The sequence below is a fragment of the Bufo bufo genome, chromosome 1 (assembly GCF_905171765.1).
Source record: "Bufo bufo chromosome 1, aBufBuf1.1, whole genome shotgun sequence".
Taxonomy (NCBI): domain Eukaryota; kingdom Metazoa; phylum Chordata; class Amphibia; order Anura; family Bufonidae; genus Bufo; species Bufo bufo.
Genome location: NC_053389.1, coordinates 229,812,006 through 229,839,525, shown reverse-complemented (window position 1 = coordinate 229,839,525; position 27,520 = coordinate 229,812,006). Strand labels below are relative to the sequence as shown.

Genomic DNA, 27,520 nt, shown 5'->3' with positions numbered 1-27,520 from the left:
ATTTTGTATGGTCATGCTACTTGAATTGGAAAAAACAAGTTTTTGTGAAACTCGCCTGTAAATCTGTTCTCGCCTTGATTCATTGGGGGACACAGACCATGGGTATAGCCTGCTTGCTGCAACCTAGGAGGCGACACTAGGCTGAAAACCTGTTAGCTCCTCCCCCGCCAGCTATATCCCCTCCGGCCAGGAGAGAACCTTCAGTTTGTGCAAAAGCAGTAGGAGAAGCAGAAGGATATAACCACATCAACCAACTCCACGGTCAACGGACCCAGAACGGTGGGTGGGTGCGGTTGTCCCCCCAATGAATCAGCGTATGAAACAGATTTTACAGGTGAGTTTCACAAAATCTCGTTTTCTCTCGCTTATATCATGGGGGACACAGACCATGGGACATCCTAAAGCAGTCCCTGGGGAGGGAACACAAAACCAGAGTGAAGAAAGGTAGAGAACCTCGTGACAGTCATCATACTGCGGCCTGCAAGGCCAGGCGGCCCAGAGCGGCGTCCGCAGAAGCGAGAGTCCTCCCGCCAAGGGGTTCGAAGGAGTAGCTTGCTGGACCCCAATACCAAGTTAAGATCCACGGGGTGAAGCGGGGGACGGTACGGCGGAGCAGAGTGCGCAACGCCCTGAAGGAAGGTCCTAACAGGACCCAGTCCCACCAAGGATCTCTGAAAGAAAATGGAAAGGGCCGACACCTGGCCCTTCAAGAAGCTGAGCGCCATGCCCAATTCTAGTCCGGACTGAAGGAAGGCAAAAACGACCGGCAGGGAGAAGGATCTGGGAGATGGGTCCCGCTCCTCACAGAAATGAAGAAAGGACTTCCAGGTTCTATAATAGATCCTGGAAGAGGTAGGTTTCCTGACCCGAATGAGCGTCCGAACCACTGCATCGGAAAACCCCCGCTGCTTCAAAAGGAAGATTTCAAGAGCCATGCCGTCAAACGTAGAGTATCTAAACTCGGGTGGAAGACGGGCCCTTGCGACAGAAGATCGGGTCTGAGAGGGAGCGGGTGAATAACGTCCCCTAGTAGGAGGACAAGATCCGAATACCATGCTCGGCGCGGCCAGTCCGGAGCGATCAGCAGGGTCTGAACGCCCTCCAACTTGATCCTGCAGAGAATCCGAGGCAGGAGGGACAACGGCAGAAAGACATAGAGGAACGTGAACGCGTCCCACAGCGCCACGAGCGCGTCCACTCCGCAAGCTGCGGGATCCCTTGCGCAGGCGAAGTAGCACGGAAGCTTGTGATTGAGGCCGGAGGCCATCAGATCCACGTCCGGCCATCCCCAGCGATGACAGAGGCGTCGAATACTTCCGGATGGAGAGACCATTCCCGGGGGTCTATTGTCGTCCGGCTCAGGAAATCTGCCATCCAATTGACAACGCCGGGAATGTGGACTGCCGACAGGGCCGGAACATGGGCCTCCGCCCACCTGAGGATCCTCGCCGCCTCCGACATGACGGTTGAGCTGCGAGTCCCCCCCTGATGGTTGACATACGCCACAGCTGTGGCATTGTCCGCCTGGACTCGGACATGAAGGCCCTGCAGGAGGGGAGACCAATGGCGCAGTGAGAGGAAAATCGCATGCAGCTCCAAGACATTGATGGATAGTCTGGACTCCGACGGAGACCATACGCCCTGGGCAGTCCGAGTGCCGAAGACTCTTCCCCAACCCTGAAGACTGGCGTCGGTCGTAATGACCGTCCATCTGATTGGAAGGAAAGACTTCCCCATCTCCAGGTGAGTTGGGGAGAGCCACCAATGGAGGTCCGACCGAACCTGTTGAGGAAGGGAAAACCGACGATCCAAGGACTCCTGGGACTTTTCCCAGGTCGAGAGGATCGCTCGCTGAAAAGACCGGGTGTGAAATTGAGCGAATGGCACCGCCTCGAACGAGGCCCCCATAAGGCCCAACACCCACATACAAGTCCGGATGGAGACTGTGCGCTGCCGAAGCAACAAGAGCACCGCGCTGCGAAGGTCCTTCACCTTGTCCGCTGGAAGACGCACCGAGCTGCCCCGGAGTCCAGAATCATACGGAGGAACCGAATCAGAGTGGACGGGACCAGGGAGGATTTCCGAAGGTTCACTATCCACCCAAAGCGGGCGAGAGTGTCCAAGGTGATCTGCAGACTCTCCTCGCACTGCCGGAACGACGACGCTTTGATAACAATGTCGTCCAGGTACGGAATCAAGGTGATGCCTCTGGATCAAAGAAGGCCCATAAGCGGAGCGATCACCTTGGTAAACACCCTCGGCACAGTCGCCAGACCAAACGGCAGGGCGACTAACTGGTAGTGGTCCGAGTGGACCGCGAAGCGCAAAAAACGCTGGTGGGCGATGGGGACGTGCAGGTAGGCGTCCTGGATATCCACGGAAGTCAGCCATTCCCCTTGCGCCAAGGAAGCTATCACGGGGTGAAGAGACTCCATACGAAAACGGCGCACTCTAAGGTAACGGTTTACCATCTTGAGGTCCAACAGGGCGGACCGCTCCCTCGCCGGAACAGGGAAGATTACCCCCCTGACCAGCAGATCTTGAACCGCCTGAAAGAAGGCTGCCGCACGAGATGGCTCCCTGGGGGGACGGGACAGAAAAAAAACGGTTTGGAGGCATGGATCTGAACTCCAACTTGTAGCCCGAAGTGACCACCTCGAGCACCCAGGCGTCTGAGATGTGGGCCTGCCAAACCTCCTGAAAATGAAGGAGCCGACCCCCCACCCAGGAAGATGGGGGCGCACCTTCATGCTGGGGATTGCTTGTCAGAGGAAGAGCGCTGAGGCTGCGCTTGGGAACGCCAGGCGGGCTGTGGCTTGAATGAAGGCTTCCGCCGTTGGTCCTGGGTGGGCTGCCTTGCGGTCGAAGGAGCCGCCGGGCGGGTGCCCGTGAAGCGGCGAAAAGGACTGGCGAGGCGCGGAAGGACGCGGTCGGGAAGAACACTTGGGTTTGGGCTGCGGAAGATGGGTGCTTTTGCCACCCGTGGCCTCAGAAATGATTTCAAGTTTGGGCCCAAAAAGACGAGAACCAGCGAAAGGAAGGGAGAGATGGGAACGCTTGGAAGAGGAATCGGCCTGTCAGGCCTTTAAACAGAGTTCCCGCCGAATGGAGACGGCAAAAGCGGAGGACCGCACGACCATGGAGCCTGCGTCCAGAGCCGCATCGCAAAGGTACTTCCCCGCCTGGGATATCTGGGCCGCCAGAGCCTGGAGTTCTGTGCGGGAAAGGTCCGAGTCTAAATCCTGATGTAAGCGCAGGGCCCATTCAGAAACCGCCTTAGCCACCCACGCTGAAGCGAAAATGGGACGGAGTGCCGAACCGGTGGCATAAAAAATCGACTTCGCCAGCGATTCGACCCGCCGGTCCACTGGCTCCTGCAGAGTGGAGCCGTCCGCAACCGGAATAGTGGTATTCTTGGTCAGTCGAGCCACCGCCGGGTCCACCTTTGGAGGGGAAGACCACTTACCCACCCAATCCGGGGAGAACGGATAAAGAAGATCAAGCCGCTTGGGGATCAGGAAGCGTGAACCTGGCTGTTCCCACGCTTTAGCGGTGAGAATGGAAAAGTCGTCATGTACCGGGAACGACTTGGGAGCCTGCTTGTTACGCAGGAAAGAAACTCCCTGGTGACTGGAAGAGGGGCCCTCCTCTTGAAGTTGAAAGGTGTCCCTGATCGCCGAGACCAGACTGTCCACTAAGGCGGCCATCTGGGACGAGCGGTACGGATCCAGATCCGTATCCGACTCGGCGAGTGCTCGACTGAGGCGGCACGCTCTGGGTGGCCTGGCATGAGGTACAGAGGGGGTTGGCCTGACCCTAGGAAACTTCACATTGCATGAAGTGCAGGCATAATGGGTAGCCCTACCGAGGACCTGGGGCGCGGGATCCGCTGGGTCCGACATGACCTGTGTCAGGGAGCCAGAGAGGGTACAGAGGAGGAGAGCAGCGCTGGTCCTACCAGAGTGGAGCAGTTTAACCCTTGCTGGAACGTGTCCCCAGGGGCAGAATGCGGCAGTCTGCGGCGAGAAGACGTTCCTCTAGGCTGGAAACGTGCTCACGGCCGATGAACTTCTGGCTGGAGCAGGCAGGAAGGGAAGCGCGGCGGGAAAATTAGGCTCCGCCTCTCCAGACTCCCGCTGTAGCGCTGTACCCCCCCCCCCCCCCCGCTGTAGCGCTACCAGGATCCAGAGAAGAAGGGGTCCCGGTCAATGTATGAATGGGAGATCTCTCCCAGGACCAGAAAAGAGGGGGAGGGCGGCGGCAAGCGCAGGGGGGCGAGGAAAAGAGAGCCGCCGCACAAGACCGCTGCTGCATTAACTCCCCTCGTGCCGGCGGTGTCTGCAGGCAGGTCCCTAGGTACAAATTCCAGTCTCCATGTCTCCCCATATAGAGAGTCCAGCCCCTTGGGAACACAGAACACAGACAGACATACTTACCTGCCTTCATCTGTGTTCTTCATCCTTCTGATATGGACCAGCGGTGCCACCTCTTCAGTCCCTGGCACAAGTGACAGGGACAGGGTTGGAGGGCGGGAATAGGTGGCCCTATGGCTGGGGGGAGCAGGAAGGTCAAGCCCTCCTGGTCCACTTTGTCTTCTTGTGGGGGGCAGTGCATTGTGTAAAAAAATATATACACTAATTGGTTTTGTCACATCTGTAAAGATAGAAATGCTATTAAAATATCCAATTATTCAACTTGCATTGTGAATGCAATAAAAATAAAACACAATGCCCGAATTGCCATTTTTGTTTATCCCAAAAAAAAACAAGAGTTATATGTACCCAAAAATGGTTCAGTTGAAACTCATCCAGCAAAAAACAAGACCTATGCTATGCTATGAACGAGAACTCACTGGGGACTGTATTTGGAGCTACCAGAGATGGAAGAAGACTAACTGGGTAACTTACTGGAGACTATGTTTAGAGCTGCCAGAGGAGGAAGGAGACTGATTGGGGACTTACTGGGGAATATATTTAGAACTGCAGAAATTGGAATACAGTGCATGCAAAGAGTTTTGGAGGCTGTAAGCACAGATTAGCAGTGGTGCTGAGAAGCGCTACAGAGAATTAGAGGTGGAAAATGTATATTTTTGGATAGAAACAATGCACAGTGGTGAATCGTGCTGATTCATGGGATAACCCCTTTAGTAGAGGGGTGGGGTCAGATCAAGAACCATTCCACAACCCCTTTCATCATCAAAATTCACCCTTTTCTATATTTCCCCCTTACCTTCCTGCTTATCATGCTTTTCATACAATATCTCTGGACCTGCAAAGGAGAGAAGATGAGACATCACACAACAGAAATCAATATGGACAGACCCTATTGGCACTTCCCCAGAGTGATCTCATTATAGAGGAAGCAATATCATGCTCAAAAGAAAACTGATGGATCGGGAACTGCAAAGTGACAAGTGAAAAACTAACACACGGCATGTACATTCCAGAAATAAAGCAGAATGTCACCAGAAAAAGAACTGATCGATAAAGCAGACAGAAATCCACTGACGAGAGGACAATCAGGCCCAATTATGAATGAACCGCAAAAACTTCCACAAAACTTTGTCTCTTATGTACCGTGATCTGCACTTTTCTCTTCAATTTTAGCTTCTAGCTAGGACTCCACCAAGTCTGCCCTGAGCCGTGCAGTAACATCATGACATTACCACGTCACACACGCAACTTTGTTGTTTGTGATAGTTCCTAGTACGTTTTCTTCCTTATTGGGAAACACTTAAAGGGGTTTTCAGTAATAATGACTTTTTATCTAATGCCCACAGCCTGCCTCCTGAATGTCTGAGACACCCAGACTCCTGAAAGAGGTGGCAGATCTGTCTCAGCACTCAGGGGGCAGCGCTGCTCTGTGAAAAGGGGGTGTGAAATACAAAAAAAGGGGAATGTTTTATGAAATGGGTTGTCTATGTCCTGACAAAAAAGAGCAATCTCGATATCTAACCAATATCTATTTCAGATCTACAGTTGCAAGTTAATGAACCCTAAGAAAGCGCCTGGACGTCTGCAGTGAGTAAATCACCGTTATAGACAAACACAATGTAACTAAACTAATAACACAAACTGTCGTAACGTTCAGGTCCATCATCCATCACACTGACTAAACATCCACAGGGCAGGGAAAAGTGAGCCTCGGAATTGACTTTCAAGAGCTAACTGGCAAAAGGGGTTTCAATTAAGGAAATGAGACTGGACGTGTGTTTGTCAGGTGCTTTGCCCATTAAATAAAGGCACACAAAGCCTGGTTACTGATATATACTTTCTACTTAAAGACTTGTTAGTGTGAACCATGCCTCAATGCAACTAACTAAGCTGCATGGTTCAATTTTGGTTGAGATGATTGCTGAGAAAGGGGGATCTACAGTTTATTAACCCCAGAAGGACCGGGCTAATATTTGTCTTTACGCTTTCATTTTTTCTCCCCGCCTTCCAAGATCCTTAAGGACTCTTTCACACGAGCGGATCCCGTGCATGGAATCCACTGCGTGAAAGAGAGCCAAGCCGCGCTCTGGACAGCAGAGACACGGAGCATTAACATGATTGATAATGATCTTTGCCTCTCTGTGACCTTTTTACTAAAAAAAAATCACGGTGACAACATTATCTCACTGTGATTTTGTAGTAAAAATATCACAGAGAGGCATGGAGCATTATTAATCACTAGACATTATGCCCATTATAATAATAGGCACTAGAATTAGCCAGCGCGCAGAGCAGTCATCACACCGCGTTCCATAGACGGAGCGGGCGGCGTGTGGGGCAGCGTTGAGTGGCCGTCGCTCAGGGTGTGGTCGGTGCGGATGGTGGGCGGTGCGGACGGCGTGTGGGGGGGTGTCGTTGATTGGCTGGAGTGATTGCTCTGCGCGCCAGCCAATTCTAGCGCCCGTTATTGTAACGGGCATATTGTAGGGACAAACAGCTGACATAAATATCCATGTGGCCTGAGGTGCGCCATGTTTTTATTGTCCGCCGGTGCGCTGATGTGGGCGGTCCGGGCTGCCGGCGCTAGGGTTGGGCGATATCAAAAATATTCAGACGATAACAATATTAAGAAATTTATCGCGATAACAATGTATATCGCGATAAATACCCGTTTAAAAGAAAAAAACACAAGGAGACATTATACTGTATGGGGGCAGCCACAAGGAGACGTTATAATGTATGGGGGCAGCAGGCCGTACTGTAAGGGGGTTGGGGCCACAAGGGGACATATACTGTATGGGGGGGCCACAAGAAGAAGTTATACTGTATGGGGCAGCTACAAGGAGACGTTATACTGTATGGGGGCAGCCACAAGGAGACGTTATACTGTATGGGGCAGCCACAAGGAGACGTTATACTGTATGGGGGCAGCCACAAGGAGACGTTATACTGTATGGGGGCAGCCACAAGGAGACGTTATACTGTATGGGGGCAGCCACAAGGAGACGTTATACTGTATGGGGGCAGCCACAAGGAGACGTTATACTGTATGGGGCAGCCACAAGGAGACGTTATACTGTATGGGGCAGCTACAAGGAGACGTTATACTGTATGGGGCAGCCACAAGGAGACGTTATTATGTATGAGGGGCAGCTACAAGGAGACGTTATACTGTATGGGGGCAGCCACAAGGAGACGTTATACTGTATGGGGCAGCCAGCAGGAAACATTATACTGTATGGGGGTCACAAAGAGACATATGAGGGCAGCCACAAGGAGAAATTATACTTTATGGGGATAATGGGGGCCACAAGGAGACATTGGCTTGGGGCAGCGGCCAGGCAGCCACAACTTGTCACACTGTATGGCAGTGTTCGCCGGGGCAGCAGCCACAAGGAGACATTACAGTATCAGGGGCAGCAGCCACAAGGAAACATTACAGTATGGGGGCAGGAGCGCAGCCACAAGAAGACATTACAGTATCAGGGGCAGCAGCCACAAGGAGACATTACAGTTTTGGGCAGCAGCCAGAAAAGGAGACATTACAGTGGGGGCAGCAGCCACAAGGTGCTGCCTCCCCCCCCATGTCTTATGGCCACCTGTGTGACCTGCCTGCCACCACCATACAGTAATTCCTTGTTGTTGGTCATGGGGGAGGGTGCTGGCTGCTGGCTGCTATTTCAATGTGCAGTGCGGAGCATGCAGCTAGTTGCATTGCAGGCAGGCAGGCAGGCATGAAGGACTGACGACTGAGTAGGCCAAGGTCGGACAGAAGACATATAATTGGGGCAGAGACATTACACCTTTTTTTAAAAAGTTTTAAAGGATTTATTTTTCCATTTTCACAGAAAAGCAAACAATACATTGAATAGGGGAACAACCCCCTCAACACAATGTAACCTCAAACATCACATTCAATTGACAGGCAAGATGATAGGATTACATATAGATGATGTATCTTCATGCATAGAGGACGTTAACACAATTCACATCCATCATAAAACAGAGTTGTTATCATAAAGCAGAGTTCTCTCATTAGAACCTGTCCCCATTCACACACACATTCATACCGGCAGTGAGCCAGACCTCTCTTAAAGGGAACCTGTCACCAGTTTTATGGTGTCCTAAATAAGGGCAACATAAATAAGTGACTGATTCTCTTAGCAAAATGCTGGGTCACTTTCTTTAATTGACCCAGTCAGTCTGCCAACATCGTGTATTGAAAAGCTCCAGCTCATAATGATAAATCCTGAATATTCATGAGATCCTGACTCTCCCCGCCCACCTGCAAAAAAAACTGTCATTCAGCAGCAGGTGGGCAGGGGAGTGGCTATAGCTCTGAATTAAATATACACTGGACTCAATGACATCACGCTGGACTCAAATCAGCTTATTAGCATGCGGCATCTTTGTGTGTATATTATGAGGTAACCATCTGTCACACCAGTAAGTGAATACATCTAAGGTACCTTTTAGTAGTTAATGATTGTATATAATTAGTTAGATTATAATCAAATATCCACATGACAGGTTCCCTTTAACTCCTCCAGCCCAATTACACTGTAACCGAGTTTGCACTCAACCAAATATCCAGATCTTCTCAAATTTTTCCGGTATACCCCTAGCTTCATAAATTAGCTTATATACTGAAAGCGTAGCGTTAATAAGCTGGACCCAATGAGACAGTGTTGGTTTTTTAGGGGGCTTCTCGCATAAAACATTAGTAACCTATAAAGGATTTTAGTATGCTTAGATGGAGACATTACACCTTTAATAGCTGCCCGTCCGGCAGCTGTGATAAAGTTCAACTTCTGACTGATTTTCCCACCACTCGCTCGCTGCTACTGCAATGCTCAGCCTCGGCGTCATCTGATTCCGACGTTAGACGTCGGTGGGCGGAGACTACACCATGGGAGCAAGCGAGGAGGAGCCTGGTCGCGAACGCAGTTTTTGAAGCGGTCAGTGCACATGACCGATTCAATGATGTCACAAAATACCGCAGTAAGTAGGAAACAGCGATATCGCCATTTTTTAATAACGCAGTATATCTTGAACACCGGTATATCGCCCAACCCTAGCCGGCGCAAATGTGGGCGGTACCTGCGGGGTGTGTGGCGGCTTTGTTACCGCACTGTTGCTGTTGGCAGTTCAGGAAGCCTGAGGTGCAGTGTGTTTGTATTGGCCAGCGGGGCACTGATGTGGGATGTCCGGACGGCTGTGTGGTGCGCTGTGATTCTATTGGCTGGCGCGCCGGGCATGTGCATTTAACATCGGCACACATGCACGGACACATCGCAGGCACAGAGGGATTTTATTATAGAGGATGTTCATTCTCCATGTCTCTGCTGTTCAGAACGGGGCTTAGCTCTCTTTCACGCAGCAGATTACCCGCACGGCATCCGCTTGTGTGAAAGAGCCCTTAACTGTTTTACTTTTCCTTCACACAGCAATCAGGTCCTCACTCGTCATCATCCGGTTTGACACAGTCATTGGTCATTAGGTCATGTGACACATGGGAGACACGTCATCGATGCAGCCTGTCATTGGCTGCAGCAGCCACCTGACCGACATCAAACCGGATGTTGACGCAGGTAGACCCAAGAGCTGCAGCAGCCTGAGAGGGAGGAAAAAGAAGACAGAACCCAGCAACAGAGATCAGGTAAATAAATATTTTAAGCATAGAGACCAATAGGTCATGAAGGAAGGCCTTAACACACTACACCTTCAAATAAGAAGTGTTATGCTATTTAGGGCAGGCACGGGCGCCGCTCCACTCACCCTGTTCCTCTTCATTAAACCTCACCTCCTTTTGCAGTACTGTGTGCTCCTGCTAGGCTGTTTCCAATTTGCTAATCAGCTTCTGCTACATGTGCTGTGCTGTTTGACTCACTCTCTGCCTGATTAATAGAATTACTAGTCTGCTAGTTCCTGCTCAGGTGCACCGTTTCTGGCTGTCTGCCCGTGTACCAACTTTTGCCTGATTCTTGTATTCTGACCCTACACTGCCTGACCCGACCTATGCCTGTTTATCGTACTGACCCTGTGCTGCTTGTCGTGACGTTTAGACTGTTTCACGAATGCGCAAGAATTGGGTACCAGGGGACTGCAAGGATAACAACTTTGGTTTATCCCAAAGTCAAAGCTGTTAGTCGATGCAGTGATTCCACACCCAAGTTTATATAGTCATGACTTTGTTTTCTGGATGTTTCCAAGCTATTTAAAAGGCACAGTCAACTTGGTGTATGTAAACATTAGAGCCACTAGGAATGTGAGAAAACACTCTTGAAATAAAGTAGCGATTATACTGCCCTCAGAAATGGTAATATGTACTAGAATTAAATGTCAGGAAGTGAGAAAAATTGAGTTTTAATGAATGTGGTTAAGGTATACAGAGACCTATGACTATATACAATGTATATATATATATATATATATATATATATATATATATACATATATATATATGTATATATATATATATATATATATATATATATATATATATATATATATATATATATACATACACACTGCTCAAAAAAATAAAGGGAACACTTAAACCACACAATGTAACTCCAAGTCAATCACACTTCTGTGAAATCAAACTGTCCACTTAGGAAGCAACACTGAGTGACAATCAATTTCACATGCTGTTGTGCAAATGGGATAGACAACAGGTGGAAATTATAGGCAATTAGCAAGACACCCCCAATAAAGGAGTGGTTCTGCAGGTGGTGAACACATACCACTTCTCAGTTCCTATGCTTCCTGGCTGATGTTTTGGTCACTTTTGAATGCTGGCGGTGCTTTCACTCTAGTGGTAGCATGAGACGGAGTCTACAACCCACACAAGTGGCTCAGGTAGTGCAGCTTATCCAGGATGGCACATCAATGCGAGCTGTGGCAAGAAGGTTTGCTGTGTCTGTCAGCGTAGTGTCCAGAGCATGGAGGCGCTACCAGGAGACAGGCCAGTACATCAGGAGACGTGGAGGAGGCCAACAACCCAGCAGCAGGACCGCTACCTCCGCCTTTGTGCAAGGAGGAACAGGAGGAGCACTGCCAGAGCCCTGCAAAATGACCTCCAGCAGGCCACAAATGTGCATGTGTCTGCTCAAACGGTCAGAAACAGACTCCATGAGGGTGATATGAGGGCCCGACGTCCACAGGTGGGGGTTGTGCTTACAGCCCAACACCGTGCAGGACGTTTGGCATTTGCCAGAAAACACCAAGATTGGCAAATTCGCCACTGGCGCCCTGTGCTCTTCACAGATGAAAGCAGGTTCACACTGAGCACATGTGACAGACGTGACAGAGTCTGGAGACGCCGTGGAGAACGTTCTGCTGCCTGCAACATCCTCCAGCATGACCGGTTTGGCATTAGGTCAGTAATGGTGTGGGGTGGCATTTCTTTGGAGGGCCGCACAGCCCTCCATGTGCTCGCCAGAGGTAGCCTGACTGCCATTAGGTACCGAGATGAGATCATCAGACCCCTTGTGAGACCATATGCTGGTGCGGTTGGCCCTGGGTTCCTCCTAATGCAAGACAATGCTAGACCTCATGTGGCTGGAGTGTGTCAGCAGTTCCTGCAAGACGAAGGCATTGATGCTATGGACTGGCCCGCCCGTTCCCCAGACCTGAATCCAATTGAGCACATCTGGGACATCACGTCTCGCTCTATCCACCAACGTCACGTTGCACCACAGACTGTCCAGGAGTTGGCAGATGCTTTAGTCCAGGTCTGGGAGGAGATCCCTCAGGAGACCGTCCGCCACCTCATCAGGAGCATGCACAGGCGTTGTAGGGAGGTCATACAGGCACGTGGAGGCCACACACACTACTGAGCCTCATTTTGACTTGTTTTAAGGACATTACATCAAAGTTGGATCAGCCTGTAGTGTGTTTTTCCACTTTAATTTTGAGGGTGACTCCAAATCTAGACCTCCATGGGTTAAAAAATTTGATTTCCATTTTTTTCTTTTGTGTGATTTTGTTGTCAGCACATTCAACTATGTAAAGAACAAAGTATTTCAGAAGAATATTTAATTAATTCAGATCTAGGATGTGTTATTTTTGTGTTCCCTTTATTTTTTTGAGCAGTGTATATATACACACACACACTGCTCGAAAAAATAAAGGGAACACAAAAATAACATCCTAGATCTGAATTAATTAAATATTCTTCTGAAATACTTTGTTCTTTACATAGTTGAATGTGCTGAGAACAAGATCACACAAAAATAAATAAATGGAAATCAAATTTTTCAACCCATGGAGGTCTGGATTTGGAGTCACACTCAAAATTAAAGTGGAAAAACACACTACAGGCTGATCCAACTTTGATGTAATGTCCTTAAAACAAGTCAAAATGAGGCTCAGTAGTGTGTGTGGCCTCCACGTGCCTGTATGACCTCCCTACAACGCCTGTGCATGCTCCTGATGAGGTGGCGGACGGTCTCCTGAGGGATCTCCTCCCAGACCTGGACTAAAGCATCTGCCAACTCCTGGACAGTCTGTGGTGCAACGTGACGTTGGTGGATAGAGCGAGACATGATGTCCCAGATGTGCTCAATTGGATTCAGGTCTGGGGAACGGGCGGGCCAGTCCATAGCATCAATGCCTTCGTCTTGCAGGAACTGCTGACACACTCCAGCCACATGAGGTCTAGCATTGTCTTGCATTAGGAGGAACCCAGGGCCAACCGCACCAGCATATGGTCTCACAAGGGGTCTGAGGATCTCATCTCGGTACCTAATGGCAGTCAGGCTACCTCTGGCGAGCACATGGAGGGCTGTGCGGCCCTCCAAAGAAATGCCACCCCACACCATTACTGACCTAATGCCAAACCGGTCATGCTGGAGGATGTTGCAGGCAGCAGAACGTTCTCCACGGCGTCTCAAGACTCTGTCACGTCTGTCACATGTGCTCAGTGTGAACCTGCTTTCATCTTGGTGTTCTCTGGCAAATGCCAAACGTCCTGCACGGTGTTGGGCTGTAAGCACAACCCCCACCTGTGGACGTCGGGCCCTCATATCACCCTCATGGAGTCTGTTTCTGACCGTTTGAGCAGACACATGCACATTTGTGGCCTGCTGGAGGTCATTTTGCAGGGCTCTGGCAGTGCTCCTCCTTGCACAAAGGCGGAGGTAGCGGTCCTGCTGCTGGGTTGTTGCCCTCCTACGGCCTCCTCCACGTCTCCTGATGTACTGGCCTGTCTCCTGGTAGCGCCTCCATGCTCTGGACACTACGCTGACAGACACAGCAAACCTTCTTGCCACAGCTCGCATTGATGTGCTATCCTGGATAAGCTGCACTACCTGAGCCACTTGTGTGGGTTGTAGACTCCGTCTCATGCTACCACTAGAGTGAAAGCACCGCCAGCATTCAAAAGTGACCAAAACATCAGCCAGGAAGCATAGGAACTGCGAAGTGGTCTGTGGTCACCACCTGCAGAACCACTCCTTTATTGGGGGTGTCTTGCTAATTGCCTATAATTTCCACCTGTTGTCTATCCCATTTCCTAAGTGGACAGTTTGATTTCACAGAAGTGTGATTGACTTGGAGTTACATTGTGTTGTTTAAGTGTTCCCTTTATTTTTTTGAGCAGTGTATGTATATGTATATGTATGTATATATATATATATATATATATACACACATACACACATCATCTATTTCATATCCATTTTACGTATCATATATCTATTGTAATGGTTCCTCATGACTTTTCTTCTTCATACCGGAGCAACAATGCCACATTTTACAGTGAATTTTCAGGCCGGGAAACCATGGCATATTTTCTGTAAGCCCAGAAACTTTCACTTCCATTAAAACCACTTCACTTTACTTGTGCTGTGTCTCAAGAGATGATAAAGATGCAGGGTATCAGGCGTCTAACCGAGCGTAATACATGAAAAATTGAGAATGGAGGGAGAGGAAAACCTAAATATCATCTCATCCATAGAGGAATGCAACAGCAAATACTTAAAGAGTAAAAAAAAAAAAAAAAATGACAAAATCACAGGCAAATGACCCACATACGTCATAGACTCCTAAAATGGCAACAATATGGATAAAGGAGAGAATGAATACCTTGAAGAGATTGATATTATCAACCTGGCTGTAAAAGAGGAAATCGTTGATGGATTTCAATGTTGTGCCTGGCATAAAAACAAAAGTACAAAAATTATGGGAGTGTGCCGAAGTTACAGAAATAATAGAATATACATTTTCCATCTCAAAGCTCTTAGGCCCTGTTGACACTTTTATCAGAGCCTCCGTCACAGATTCTGTCATATTTCATGCAGCATTAGTTTCCCATATGTTAAAGAAGGAGACCGCAATACTCTTGGTGAAAGAAGTACCTTAATGTATAATGCAGGAGTCTGCATGGCCGTAATCTGCACCAAATGTATGAAATGTCACACAGTGTTTGATAAATTTAGTGCAAATTCAAACACTATGGACACCTTTGAGGATTTTTTTTTTATATTTTTGCATTCTTGTCCAGTTGGTCCTTATTAAAACTTTTCAACAAAAAGAGAAAATCCGGCTCTTGAACAACAGGAGACACTTTATTTAGCGGTAAAACTTCCAATCCTCAAGGATTGGAAGTTTTACCGCTAAATAAAGTGTCTCCTGTTGTTGAAGAGCCGGATTTTCTCTTTTTGTTGATTTGCTGTTAGGGCCGTGTCCAGGCTGGTACCGTGCTCACTACAGGTGCAGCAGGTGAGAGCTGCTCAATCTTTTTATTAAAACTTTTCAACCATGTGCCTTCTACAGCCTGCAGCTTTCACTCTCTGCAGACTGTTCTTTCCATTTTCCTCTGAAATCCATCAGACAGCAGCTCTGACGGCTGAACCTGTAAACTCATATCGCTTCGCTCCTGACAGATCAAGAACAGTCATTTAAGGGGGTATTCCGGTTGTTAAAAGTTATACGCTAACCTCAGGATAGGCAATAACTATTAGACTGGTGGGGGTCCTGCAACCGCCACCGATCATGAGAATAAGTACCCCGTACCACTAAGAGTTGCTCAAAATGAATGGAGTGGCAAGTCGAGCCTGCGTACTGCTGCTCTATGCATCTCTACGAGACTTCCAGGGATTGGCAAGTATAGCACTCGGCTATTTCCAGCACATAGAATGGAGCTGCAGATGCAGGGTTCTCATAATCAGTAGGGGTTGCAGTGATAGGTCCCCCACGATGATAGTAGATAACTTTTAATGATCGGAATACCCCTTTAGACTAAATTCTGACAAATGCCGTTAGGAGTGAAGAGAATAGGGCTACAGATCTGGCCGTCACAGCAGCAGAATGAACATTCTGCAGAGAGAGTGAAAAAGCTGCAGGCTCTAGAAGACAAACGGTGAAAATATTTGAATAAGGAACAACTGGAAAAAAATATATTTTTAGTCCATGATAACTAGAATACAACAATAAAAAACGCCTCCAAAGGTGGTCATAAATGTTAAAGAGGTTGCCAGTTCCTATTGATCACATTTCTTAGGAAAGGTTATTAATATCAGATCGGCAGGGGTGCTGGGTGTTGGACCCCCGCCGATCTGATATCGATGACCGATCCTGAGGATAGGTCAGCTGTATGAGGAGATGGCGGGTGCCATCTCTCTTCTTGTCCGATGCAGCTGTTCCATAGACATACAGCAGCGGACAGGGAGAGAGACGGCACTTGCACACTGCACGTCGTCTCCTCATACAGCTGATCGGCAGGACACAATCACTGATGAAAATCACTGAGCAAACACTGACTGTGTGAATTAGGCCTCAAACAGCGACTATTTTTGCGACGTTTTGAAAAGTCTCAGTTGATAAATCTGGCTTAAATCAACTTGGCATCTGGAGTGCAGATCTTGATAAATTTTCTCCATGTCCAAACCAGGACGCTGACTACATGCACCCCGATCTTGGTAACTGAAGTGATGGTGCTATGTTCTGCATTATACGGACTGCAATAGGTCTCCAGTCCAAATGATGGACACCACCTTGGAATCAGATAGACCCCTTTGACTCACACTCGTATCTATTTCAATGTCTCATATGTATCTCTCATTTTTAAGACCTATCTCATAGGTGAATATAAACATATCTATCTGTCTATACATTGTATCTATCCATGAATATCGCCATGTAGGCTACATACAAATGCCTTGTGAGAATTCCCTTAATATGTTACTACTTACCCTGCTGAGAAACTTTCTGAAAGTTTGGGTTCTGCTTGACGTTACCTGTAAACATGAGGCAGCAGTAAATCAAACACGTAATAGTGGTACTTTGTATGAAACTCATCAGGTTGGGTGACAACAAACAATCAGCTATGTAAATGTGAAATAATGATACTGGAGCCAGGGATGGGCCATAGGTAGATTTTCAGTAAATGACAGTTCATTGTCACAGACGTGGCAGCTCTTTAATGTGCACAACAGAAGCCTGGGCAGATTTCCAAACCCTACCATCTGTCTTGAATAAGGGGACCTCGTGTTGGCAACTCTCTGCATCCCCTTCTCTACTAATAAAGGAGTCCAAAAACATCTTACTGTACATGCATGTGCGCCAGGATCTCTGAAATTCAGCGCCAGGCAGAACGGTGCCAGGATTTGTGGCAGTAAATGGGTCTCTTACTATCAAATGTTTTCAGCTCTCCCAGTATCATAAGGGTCTAATCATTTCCTAATTAGCAGCAAGAAAGCATATGGAGAAGCCTGTGAAGCTTTAGAGGAAAATCCCAGAAAGACGAACGATTCAGCGGACAAAGCTCTAGCCACGGGCACATGTAAGTGGGTTAGTTCCCCCGTATCATATTTATTAACCTCTTAATGACCAGAGTTTTGCCCTCAAATAACCACACACTTTTTAGCAATTTTAGCCAGGTGGTGATTTATGGGCATTGTCTCATTTTGCCGTCACTAAGGTGAGATGAGATTAAAGGGGTTGTCTCATCATGGACAATGGGGGCATATCGCTAGGAAATACCCCCATTGTCTTATAGGTGTGGGTCCCACCGCTGGGACCTGCACCTATCTAGTGAAGGGAGCCCCGAAAGTGGTGCAGAGCACACTGCGCGTGTGCAGCCGCCGTCCACTCATTTTCTATGGGCAGCCGAAAATAGCTGAGTGCTGGCTCGGCTATTTTCGCTGGGAACCTAGAAATGAATGGGCCGGTCACACGCAGCACGCTCCCATTCACTTCTATGGGGAGTGGTGCGCTTGGGGGTGGTCGGATCAGAGTCCTCCAGCCATCACCTTGCGGGGCTCCGTTCCCGATATAGAAATATCCTAGCAATGTGCCCCATTGTCTGAGATGAGACAACTCCTTTAAGCCCCAACTACCAGGCGGCTGGGAAACAGTGCCGAACTGTTTCAGTAGATCCCATTGCTACGCAAACAGCATAGTACAGCAAGCAGTGCTTTTTCCCTGGCGGTTGGAGGGTTAAAGGGGTTGTCTCACTTCAGCAAGTGGCATTCATTACGTAGAATTTACAGGACACCTTATAAAAACTATACAATTTATTTGCATACAAATAATAACCAAATGAAAAATGAAAAATATAAAAACTTTGATAGAAACAAGGCCAGCGTTACTTGTTAGTTATTCGTCCTCAACCCGTTGATTGGTTCAGTATTTGTGGAGGACCAGTATCTAACAATTATTAATATAAAATATCCGGATAATCCCTTCACACAATCTCATTCCTAATTCTTCGAAATACACCAGCATAATCAAAGAACATAATTAAAAGAACATAATTAGAAATATGTATCATGATGACAAACCAATAAAGTCCATGGTAAAGGAATAATGGACGCAATTCAAGCGGTTATATCCAAATATTGTTAAATGTCAGTGCTTCATTGGTTGGATCCCTCTGATGGATACTCCACTGCTTAAGGCTACTTTCACACTCGCGTTTTGTGCGGATCCATGATGGACGGATCCGTTCAGATAATGCAACCGTCTGCATTCGTTCCGAACGGATCCGTTTGTATTAACTTTAACATAATCCGTCTTGAACACCATTGAAAGTCAATGTAAGACGGATCCGTTTTCTATTGTGCCAGATTGTGTCAGTGAAACCGTTTGGCTCAGTTTCATCAGACGGACACCAAAACCTCAGTCTCCAAAGTGGAATGGAGACTGAACTGATGTATTCTGAGCGGATCCTTTTCCATTCAGAATGCATTAGAGTGCAAACTGATCCGTTTTGGACCGCTTGTGAGAGCCCTGAACGGATCTCACAAACGGAAAGCCAAAACGCCAGTGTGAAAGTAGCCTAAGCCAAATGTAGTAAAGGGTCTTTATACATAGCGCATCATTTTAATAATGTGGCTATGCTGGTAGGCATTCGGAATGTTATTGGTAATGCTGTGTATCGCTTATGAGTCGCTCACACTGGCAGAGCACTTAAAAAGTCATATGCTGTTCAGATGTTAGCTGGCAAATGCAGGTAGCGCTTCTATTATGAAGCTATATAGTTCAGCACTCATCTGTTAGGACTCATGTACACGACCACATGCCCTCGGAGACATACGGTCCGTGAGCGGGCCATATGTCCTGGAGCGACATACCTTGTGCGCACGGGAGCACACAGCATCATAGTTAACTATGATGCTGTGCGCATCGGGCCGCCCGCAGGGCTATTGTCCCGCACACATATGACTCGGAGGGCATACGGTCGTGTGCATGAGCCCTTAGTATGATGCCGAAGACGTCAGTGACTCTGAGGCTTGATGGTATAGCGCTTACTTTCAAGGAGGATTAACCAGAGTTTACAGTAAGTTGGAGAGGGATAGGTTGTGGGGCTGTGCACTCGCCCCTACCTTATCTTGCTTGCGTTACCGCTCTCACTATTCGCCGCCAAAGCCGGTATTGCTTTTCAAACATCCAGCGTTCCTCCTTGCAAACACGTGTTTGTTCGTCCTGCTGCGGGGCAAGCACTCACTTTGTTGTTCAATATAGCGCTTTCTTGGACTTGATTATTGATTGTTCCAGCTGTAGTTCAGTATAAAATCCTTTAGGCCTCTTGCACACGAATGTGTTTTTTCCCCCGGTTCACGTTCCGTTTTTTTACGTTCCATATACGGAACCATTGATTTCAACAGATCCGCTAAAAAAAAACGGAAGGTACTCCGTATGCCTTCCATGTCCGTATTTCTGTTTTTCCGTTCCGTTCAAAGATAGAACATGTACTATTGTTGTACGCATAACGGACAAGGATAGTACTGTTCTATCAGGGGCCAGCTGTTCCGTTCCGCAAAAAAACTGACGGACGTCATCCGTATTTTTTGCAGATGCGTTTTTTGCAACCGCAAAATACAGAAAAATCCATACGGTCGTGTGCAAGGAAGATGTCGACATCAGGCCTCTGCTCCTTCCTCAGTAGCTATACGTCACTAGCCCATGAATGGTGTCTATTATACTGTCCAATATCAAAATTGTAAAGTGATCCAGTGGATCTGGAGCACTGGTGTGCCGATACTACAAAGACCCGTACATGGACCATAGCATCTATTTATACCAATTCAAATTATTCCTCCTTCCCTTCATATATTATTTTTCTTATTCGTCCCATACAACAACCTATATCGGGTTTACCAATATGCAACAATTTAAAAAGTAATTCCAATGATTATGCTAGTTATGCGTTTTCATTGCGTTTTTAATGCGATTTAGCTTTTATTTCATTATTTGAATCTGTGAACTGGTTTTAATTATTTGCGCCAAAACTCCTATACATAAATGTATTAAATGAAAATATATAGTAGAAAAGCTTTTGCACAATGTGGATGTCTTGACTCAGTGAAGGACGGGGAGGGGAGAAGAGGGGAAGGGGCCCGGACCCAAGGAGAAATCAGGGTGCCGATCATATTAACGGTAACACCCCGATTTCCCATCAGGGCCGGGCTCCATCCTCTAACATCATAGAAAGCCAAATATTTCCATGTGAGGCCCTGCGGAATTAGTGTTTCAAAGTCAAAGAACGCCTGGATTCTGCCCGGGACATGTCTGCAATAGGATTACCTCCTCTCCAATTGTGTTGGATGGTTTTAATAGCTGCAAATGTTAGACAACTAGGGTTTTTATTATGGTATTCTTTAAAGTGCGTTTTTCAAATCCATTACGTATGTTTGTAAGATGTTCCGATATCCTTTTTTTCAGGGTTCTTTTAGTCCTCCCTATATATTGTTTGTCGCAAGGACACTGAATCATGTAAATTACATTTGTCGTGTTGCAGGTTAAAATTCTTTGATTTCCCATTTATAGGAGTTGCAGTATAAAAGACACCATTCATGGGCTAGTGACATATAGCTACTGAGGACGGAGCAGAGGCTCCGAAACGTGTTTAGCGGTATATATTGTCATGATATGCCTGATGTCAACATCTTCCTAAAGGATTTTATGCTGAACTACAGCTGGAACAATCAATAATCAAGTCCAAGAAAGCGCTATATTGAACAACAAAGGGAGTGCTTGCCGCGCAGAAGGAACGCAGGATGTTTGAAAAGCAATACCGGCGTTAGCAGCGAATAGTGAGAGCGGTAACGCAAGCAAGATAAGGTAGGGGCGAGTGCACAGCCCCACAACCTATCCCTCTCCAACTTACTGTAAACTCTGGTTAATCCTCCTTGAAGGTAAGCGCTATACCATCAAGCCTCAGAGTCACTGACGTCTTCGGCATCATACTAGCAGGTAAGCGCTGAACTATATAGCTTCATAATAGAAGCGCTATCTGTATTTGCCAACTAACATCTGAACAGCAAATAACTTTTTAAGTGCTCCGTTCCTTTATGCAGGGGAGTCCTCTCCTGCATAACGGGATGGACCCGTTATGCACCCCATAGACTACTATTATGACGGAATGAATAACTGAATGCCTATAAAGGCATTCCATTATGCATTCATTTATAGAATTGCGTTATGGTCCGTGGTAACGGAATCCATAACGCAATTCTGCTTTTACCACCAAACAAAGCCTGAACGAATTTCATAACATGAAATTCGCTCATCTCTAGTTACGACATGGTTACCTTGCAGTCCATCAGCGATGGCAGTGCTTGCACACTATAGGAAAAAGTGCTGGCCTCTCTGGTGGCTGGGGCTGCGGGAGTGAGCATAGGCTGGTGTTATTTTTCTATAGTGTTCAAGCACGGCCACCACGGATGGATAGCAGGGTTGAAACAAGCAGTGTATAATGTGATGGAAAAATGAATCCAGCCAGCAAAGCAACATGGACAATGACAATACATTAGTAAGTGCCTTGTATTAACTTTCTCTAAATAATAAAGGCTATTTGCTGAAGTGACACAACCCCTTTAAGTCTCATCTCGCCTTAGTAAAGGCAAAATGAGACAACCCCTTTAACAGCCCAAAACTCTATTTATGTGGTTACCAAAATAATTTTGCCCCATTTTTTCCATGACATATGGGACTGGTTATTGGTACCTTTTTCAGAGAATTTTTTTCTTATTAATTAGTGGTAAATATACGATTTAAATGACAAAAATACATGGTCTCAAAAGGCAGGAAATGCTCAACCCCAAATGCAGTTGTGCATTTATGCTCGGGGGAGCAGATACTGCGCTTGTGGTCTGTTGCTAAGGGCGATCCCCAGCAAAAAATGCATACAGTGGAGGATGCCCGCAGCAGACCACAAGTGCCACAGAGACATCCTACACCAGATGGTAAAATTTGTGGATGTGGAAGGATATAAATACAGTCCTAATCAAAAGTTTAAGAATACTTGAAAATGGCAAAAAATCATATTTAGCATGGCTGGATCTTAACAAGGTTCCAAGTAGAGCTTCAACATGCAACAAGAAGAAATGGGAGTGAGACAAAAAAAATTGAGCATTCAATTGAAAAAAGCGATTAAACTGAAACAGGCTGTTTTTCAGCTGATCAAAATTTTCGGACCACATGCCTTTAAAAGGCCAAATCGGTGCAAAGATGTGAATTCATTGTCATTTTCTGTCAGGTAGTCACACGTTGTGATGGCAAAGGCAAAAAAACTCTCCCTTTTTGAACGTGGTCGGGTTGTTGAACTGCATAAGCAGGGTCTCTCACAGCGCGCCATCGCTGCTGAGGTGGGACGCAGTAAGTCAGTCATTTGGAATTTCTTAAATGATCCTGAGGGTTATGGAACAAAAAAGTCAAGTGGAAGACCCCAAAAAATTTCATCAGCACTGAGCCGGAGGATCCAATTGGCTGTCCATCAAGACACTGGACGATGCTCGACCCAAATTAAGGCCCTTACTGGTGCTGACTGCAGCCCCATAACCATCAGACGGCATCTGAGACTGAAGGGCTTCAAAAACAAAAAACGTCTTCAAAGACCTTGTCTCCTTGAACGCCACAGAACTGCTCGTTTGGACTTTGCAAGAGAGCACCAAACATGGGACATTCAAAGGTGGAAGAAAGTTTTATTCTCTGATGAGAATTTTTTTTACCTTGATGGTCCTGATGGTTTCCAACGTTACTGGCATGACAAGCAGATCCCACCTGAGATGTTTTCTACGCGCCACAGTGGAGGGGGCGCCATAATGGTCTGAGGTGCTCTGAGGTGGAACAAAGCAGCTTCAGGAAGTGCGGGGGCGTCAAACGGCCGCTGGCTATGTCCAGATGTTGCAGAGAGCATTCCTCATGACTGAGGGCCCTCGTCTGTGTGGTAACGACTGGGTTTTTCAACAGGACAATGCTACAGTACACAATGCCCGCAGGACAAGGGACTTCTTCCAGGAGAATAACATCACTCTTTTGGCCCATCCTGCGTGTTCCCCTGATCTAAATCCAATTGAGAACCTTTGGGGATGGATGGCAAGGGAAGTTTACAAAAATGGACAACAGTTCCAGACAGTAGATGGCCTTCGTGCGGCCGTCTTCACCACTTGGAGAAATGTTCCCACTCACCTCATGGAAACGCTTGCATCAAGCATGCCGCAACAAATTTTTGTTGAAGCTCTACTTGGAACCTTGTTAAGATCCAGCCGTGCTAAATATGATTTTTTGCCATTTTTCAAGTGGTCTTAAATTTTTGATCAGGACTGTAGTTACAAGAATAGGTGCACTACTGTGATGGATGCAAACAGTAACATCTGACTAAACCCTCACACTGATGTTAAAAATGAGACTTTAGCCAGTATATCCTCACTTACAATGGGAGGAGGCTTAGAGTCCCACCCATGGCTGGCTGATATGTTGCAGGCCTCACAGGTGCACCTAAATGCTGCCTATGGATGGTAATCAAGGCGTATTTAGATTGGAGTTTATACACCTCCACATATAAATATATGATTTGTTTTAGGCAGCATTTAGGTGCACCTGTGAGGCCTGCAACATGTCAGCCAGCCATGGGTGGGACTCTAAGCCTCCTCCCATTGTATGTGTGGTTAGTCACACTGGAGGGAACTGTGAGCTGTTTGCTGTGAGTCGGACTTTACGCTGCTGTAATTTGCCCACTGGCTCATGGTACTACCCATACGCTACAGGTAGTTTTAGCGTTAGGTCCCGTGCCACTTGAGAAACCTTGGCGTGGTGCGCGGGCTCAGGTATGTCCTTAATATAAGGATATAATGGCTAAAGTCTCATTTAACATCAGTGTGAGGGGCTTAGTCAGATGTTACTGTTTGCATCCACCACAGTAGTGCACCTATTCTTGTAACTATTTAAGGCCTCTTTCACATTTGCGTTGTCCGGATCCGTCGTGCACTCCATTTGCCGGAGGTGCCCGCCGGATCCGTAACACCGCAAGTGAACGGAAAGCATTTGAAGACGGATCCATCTTCAAAATGCGTTCAGTGTTACTATGGCACCCAGGACGCTATTAAAGTCCTGGCTGCCATAGTAGTAGTAGTGGGGAGCAGGGGAGCAGTATACTTACCGTCCGTGCGGCTCCCGGGGCGCTCCAGAATGACGTCAGAGCGCCCCATGCGCATGGATGACGTGATCCATGCGATCACGTCATCCATGCGCGTGGGGCGCCCTGAAGTCACTCTGAAGCGCCCCGGGAGCCGCACGGACGGTAAGTATACTGATCCCCCGCTCCCCACTACACTTTACCATGGCAAACAGGACTTTAGCGTCCCGGCAGCCATGGTAACCATTCAAAAAAAGCTAAACGTCGGATCCGGTAATGCGCCAAAACGACGTTTAGCTTAAGGCCGGATCCGGATTAATGCCTTTCAATGGGCATTAATTCCGGATCCGGCCTTGCGGCAAGTGTTCAGGATTTTTGACCAGAGCAAAAAGCGCAGCATGCTGCAGTATTTTCTCTGGCCAAAAAACGTTCCGGTCCTGAACTGAAGACATCCTGATGCATCCTGAACGGATTTCTCTCCATTCAGAATGCATTGGGATAATCCTGATCAGGATTCTTCCGGCATAGAGCCCCGACGACGGAACTCTATGCCGGAACAGAACAACGCAAGTGTGAAAGAGCCCTAATTGGTGGTAAAGCATACAAAAAGGAAAAAATCTACAATTATTTTCCAATATATAATTTTTGTTGTTTAAATTTGAAAATTGACACCTAATAAGAATGAGAATGGGTTTCCCATTTTGTTTCAGTGGTTTTGAGGGAAGCTATGATGACCTTTTTGCGTTGTTCGCTGTATAGGTTTTCTTTTCTCCTTGTATTTATATGTTATTTTATAATCATAAAATACTTAATTTACTCAATTTGTAACTTATTTTTCACTGTAACTGGGGGGTCTATAGGAGCTGCCAGGGAAAAGCAGTCCCTGTGGTGACATCATTAACTGGCAGAGCTGACCTGGGTCTGATACAAACCAGCAGCATGCCCATGCCAGGACAACAGATGATCACATGTTTACTGGGCCAAATAGAGGCAATGACATTACCGCTTCCTCTACTCACTACATGGAGCTCATTGAATGTTACGTAGACTTCAAAAGGGAAGATGGAAACGATAATAAATCACTTCTATATTCTCAGTGTTCTGCTAATAGGGCCACTGAGCTACTTCTGCTAGACTGTAGGAGCTGAAGCTTTAAAGGGAACCTGTTAACATGAAAATGTAAAGTAATCTGCAGGTGTCATCGTATAGAGCAGGATGGAAAAAGATTTAGTAAAACGTGTCATTTATACATTTAAATTCCTGGTCATTCTGGGCTTTGACATCAAGCAGACGGTCCCATCAGTGATCGACAGGCTTCCCTCTAGGACTGTGTATACAGATAGCTGTCAGTCACTGATAGGACCACCTCCTTGATGTCAAAGCCCAGAAGGAGCAGGAATATAAATGCAAAAATGACACGTTTTACTGAATCTTTTCAAATAAACTATATAATCAATCTGTTCAGCTCCTCCTGCTCTATAACATTTTGTCTGCATGTCAGACACCAGGTTCAGCATGTCAGGTTCCCTTTAAAGCAGTACCCTGAAGAGACAATGTTGCAGAATCAAGACCTCCACCACCACTATCAAGAGACAGTAGGCGGTTGTTAAGGAGTTATAGTATATCATCAACGACTCAAGGGGTTCTATAATAGTCACCAGTATTCATTATGCCTATGGTACTTAAAATCATTGATCCCAGGTAATAAGAGTCTGCACCACTGGTGAGAGTAAAATAAAGTAACATAAATAGTTTAACCAGTTGCCGCAACTGTAACACCGAAAGGCGTCATCGCGGCGGCTCCCTCAGGCTACGCTAACGCCGATTGGCGTCATCACGCGTGAGCCGAGATTTCCTGTGAACGCGCGCACATAGGCGCGCGCGCTCACAGGAACGGAAGGTAAGAGAGTTGATCTCCAGCCTGCCAGCGGCGATCGTTCGCTGGCAGGCTGGAGATGTGATTTTTTTTAACCCCTAACAGGTATATTAGACGCTGTTTTGATAACAGCGTCTAATATACCTGCTACCTGGTCCTCTGGTGGTCCCCTTTGTTTGGATCGACCACCAGAGGACACAGGTAGCTCAGTAAAGTAGCACCAAGCACCACTACACTACACTACACCCCCCCCCCCCCGTCACTTATTAACCCCTTATTAGCCCCTGATCACCCCATATAGACTCCCTGATCACCCCCCTGTCATTGATTACCCCCCTGTCATTGATCACACCCCTGTAAAGCTCCATTCAGATGTCCGCATGATTTTTACGGATCCACTGATAGATGGATCGGATCCGCAAAACGCATACGGACGTCTGAATAGAGCCTTACAGGGGCGTGATCAATGACTGTGGTGATCACCCCATATAGACTCCCTGATCACCCCCCTGTCATTGATTACCCCCCTGTCATTGATAACCCCCTGTAAAGCTCCATTCAGACGTCCGCATGATTTTTACGGATCCACTGATAGATGGATCGGATCCGCAAAACGCATACGGACGTCTGAATGGAGCCTTACAGGGGCATGATCAATGACTGTGGTGATCACCCCATATAGACTCCCTGATCACCCCCCTGTCATTGATTACCCCCCTGTCATTGATCACCCCCCTGTAAAGCTCCATTCAGACGTCCGCATGATTTTTACGGATCCACTGATAGATGGATCGGATCCGCAAAACACATACAGGCGTCTCCCTGGAGCCCTCCAGGGGGGGTGATCACCCCATATAGACTCCCTGATCACCCCCCTGTCATTGATCACCCCCCCGTCAGGCTGCATTCAGATGTCCGTATGATTTTTACGGATCCACGGATACATGGATCGGATCCGCAAAACACATACGGACATCTGAATGGAGCCTTATAGGGGGGTGATCACCCCATATAGACTCCCTGATCACCCCCCTGTCATTGATCACCCCCCCTGTCATTGATCACCCCTCTGTAAGGCTCCATTCAGACATTTTTTTGGCCCAAGTTAGCGGAAATTATTATTTTTTTCTTACAAAGTCTCATATTCCACTAACTTGTGTCAAAAAATAAAATCTCACATGAAGTCACCATACCCCTCACGGAATCCAAATGAGTAAAAATTTTTAGACATTTATATTCCAGACTTCTTCTCACGCTTTAGGGCCCCTAGAATGCCAGGGCAGTATAAATACCCCACATGTGACCCCATTTCGGAAAGAAGACACCCCCAGGTATTCCGTGAGGGGC

General features: G+C 47.2%; 1 protein-coding gene across 1 annotated transcript in view; it reads right to left on the bottom strand.

Moving 5' to 3' along the window:
• DDX11 (DEAD/H-box helicase 11) overlaps positions 1-27,520 on the bottom strand; it is a 123,891-nt gene that overhangs the window by 31,351 nt on the left and 65,020 nt on the right. Inside the window, exons 13-15 of the mRNA XM_040436290.1 lie at positions 16,631-16,675; positions 14,523-14,590; positions 5,230-5,268 (exon numbers count right to left, since the gene is read on the bottom strand). Coding sequence (XP_040292224.1) covers positions 5,230-5,268; positions 14,523-14,590; positions 16,631-16,675 — 152 coding nt within the window. The remainder of the gene's footprint in view (positions 1-5,229; positions 5,269-14,522; positions 14,591-16,630; positions 16,676-27,520) is intronic.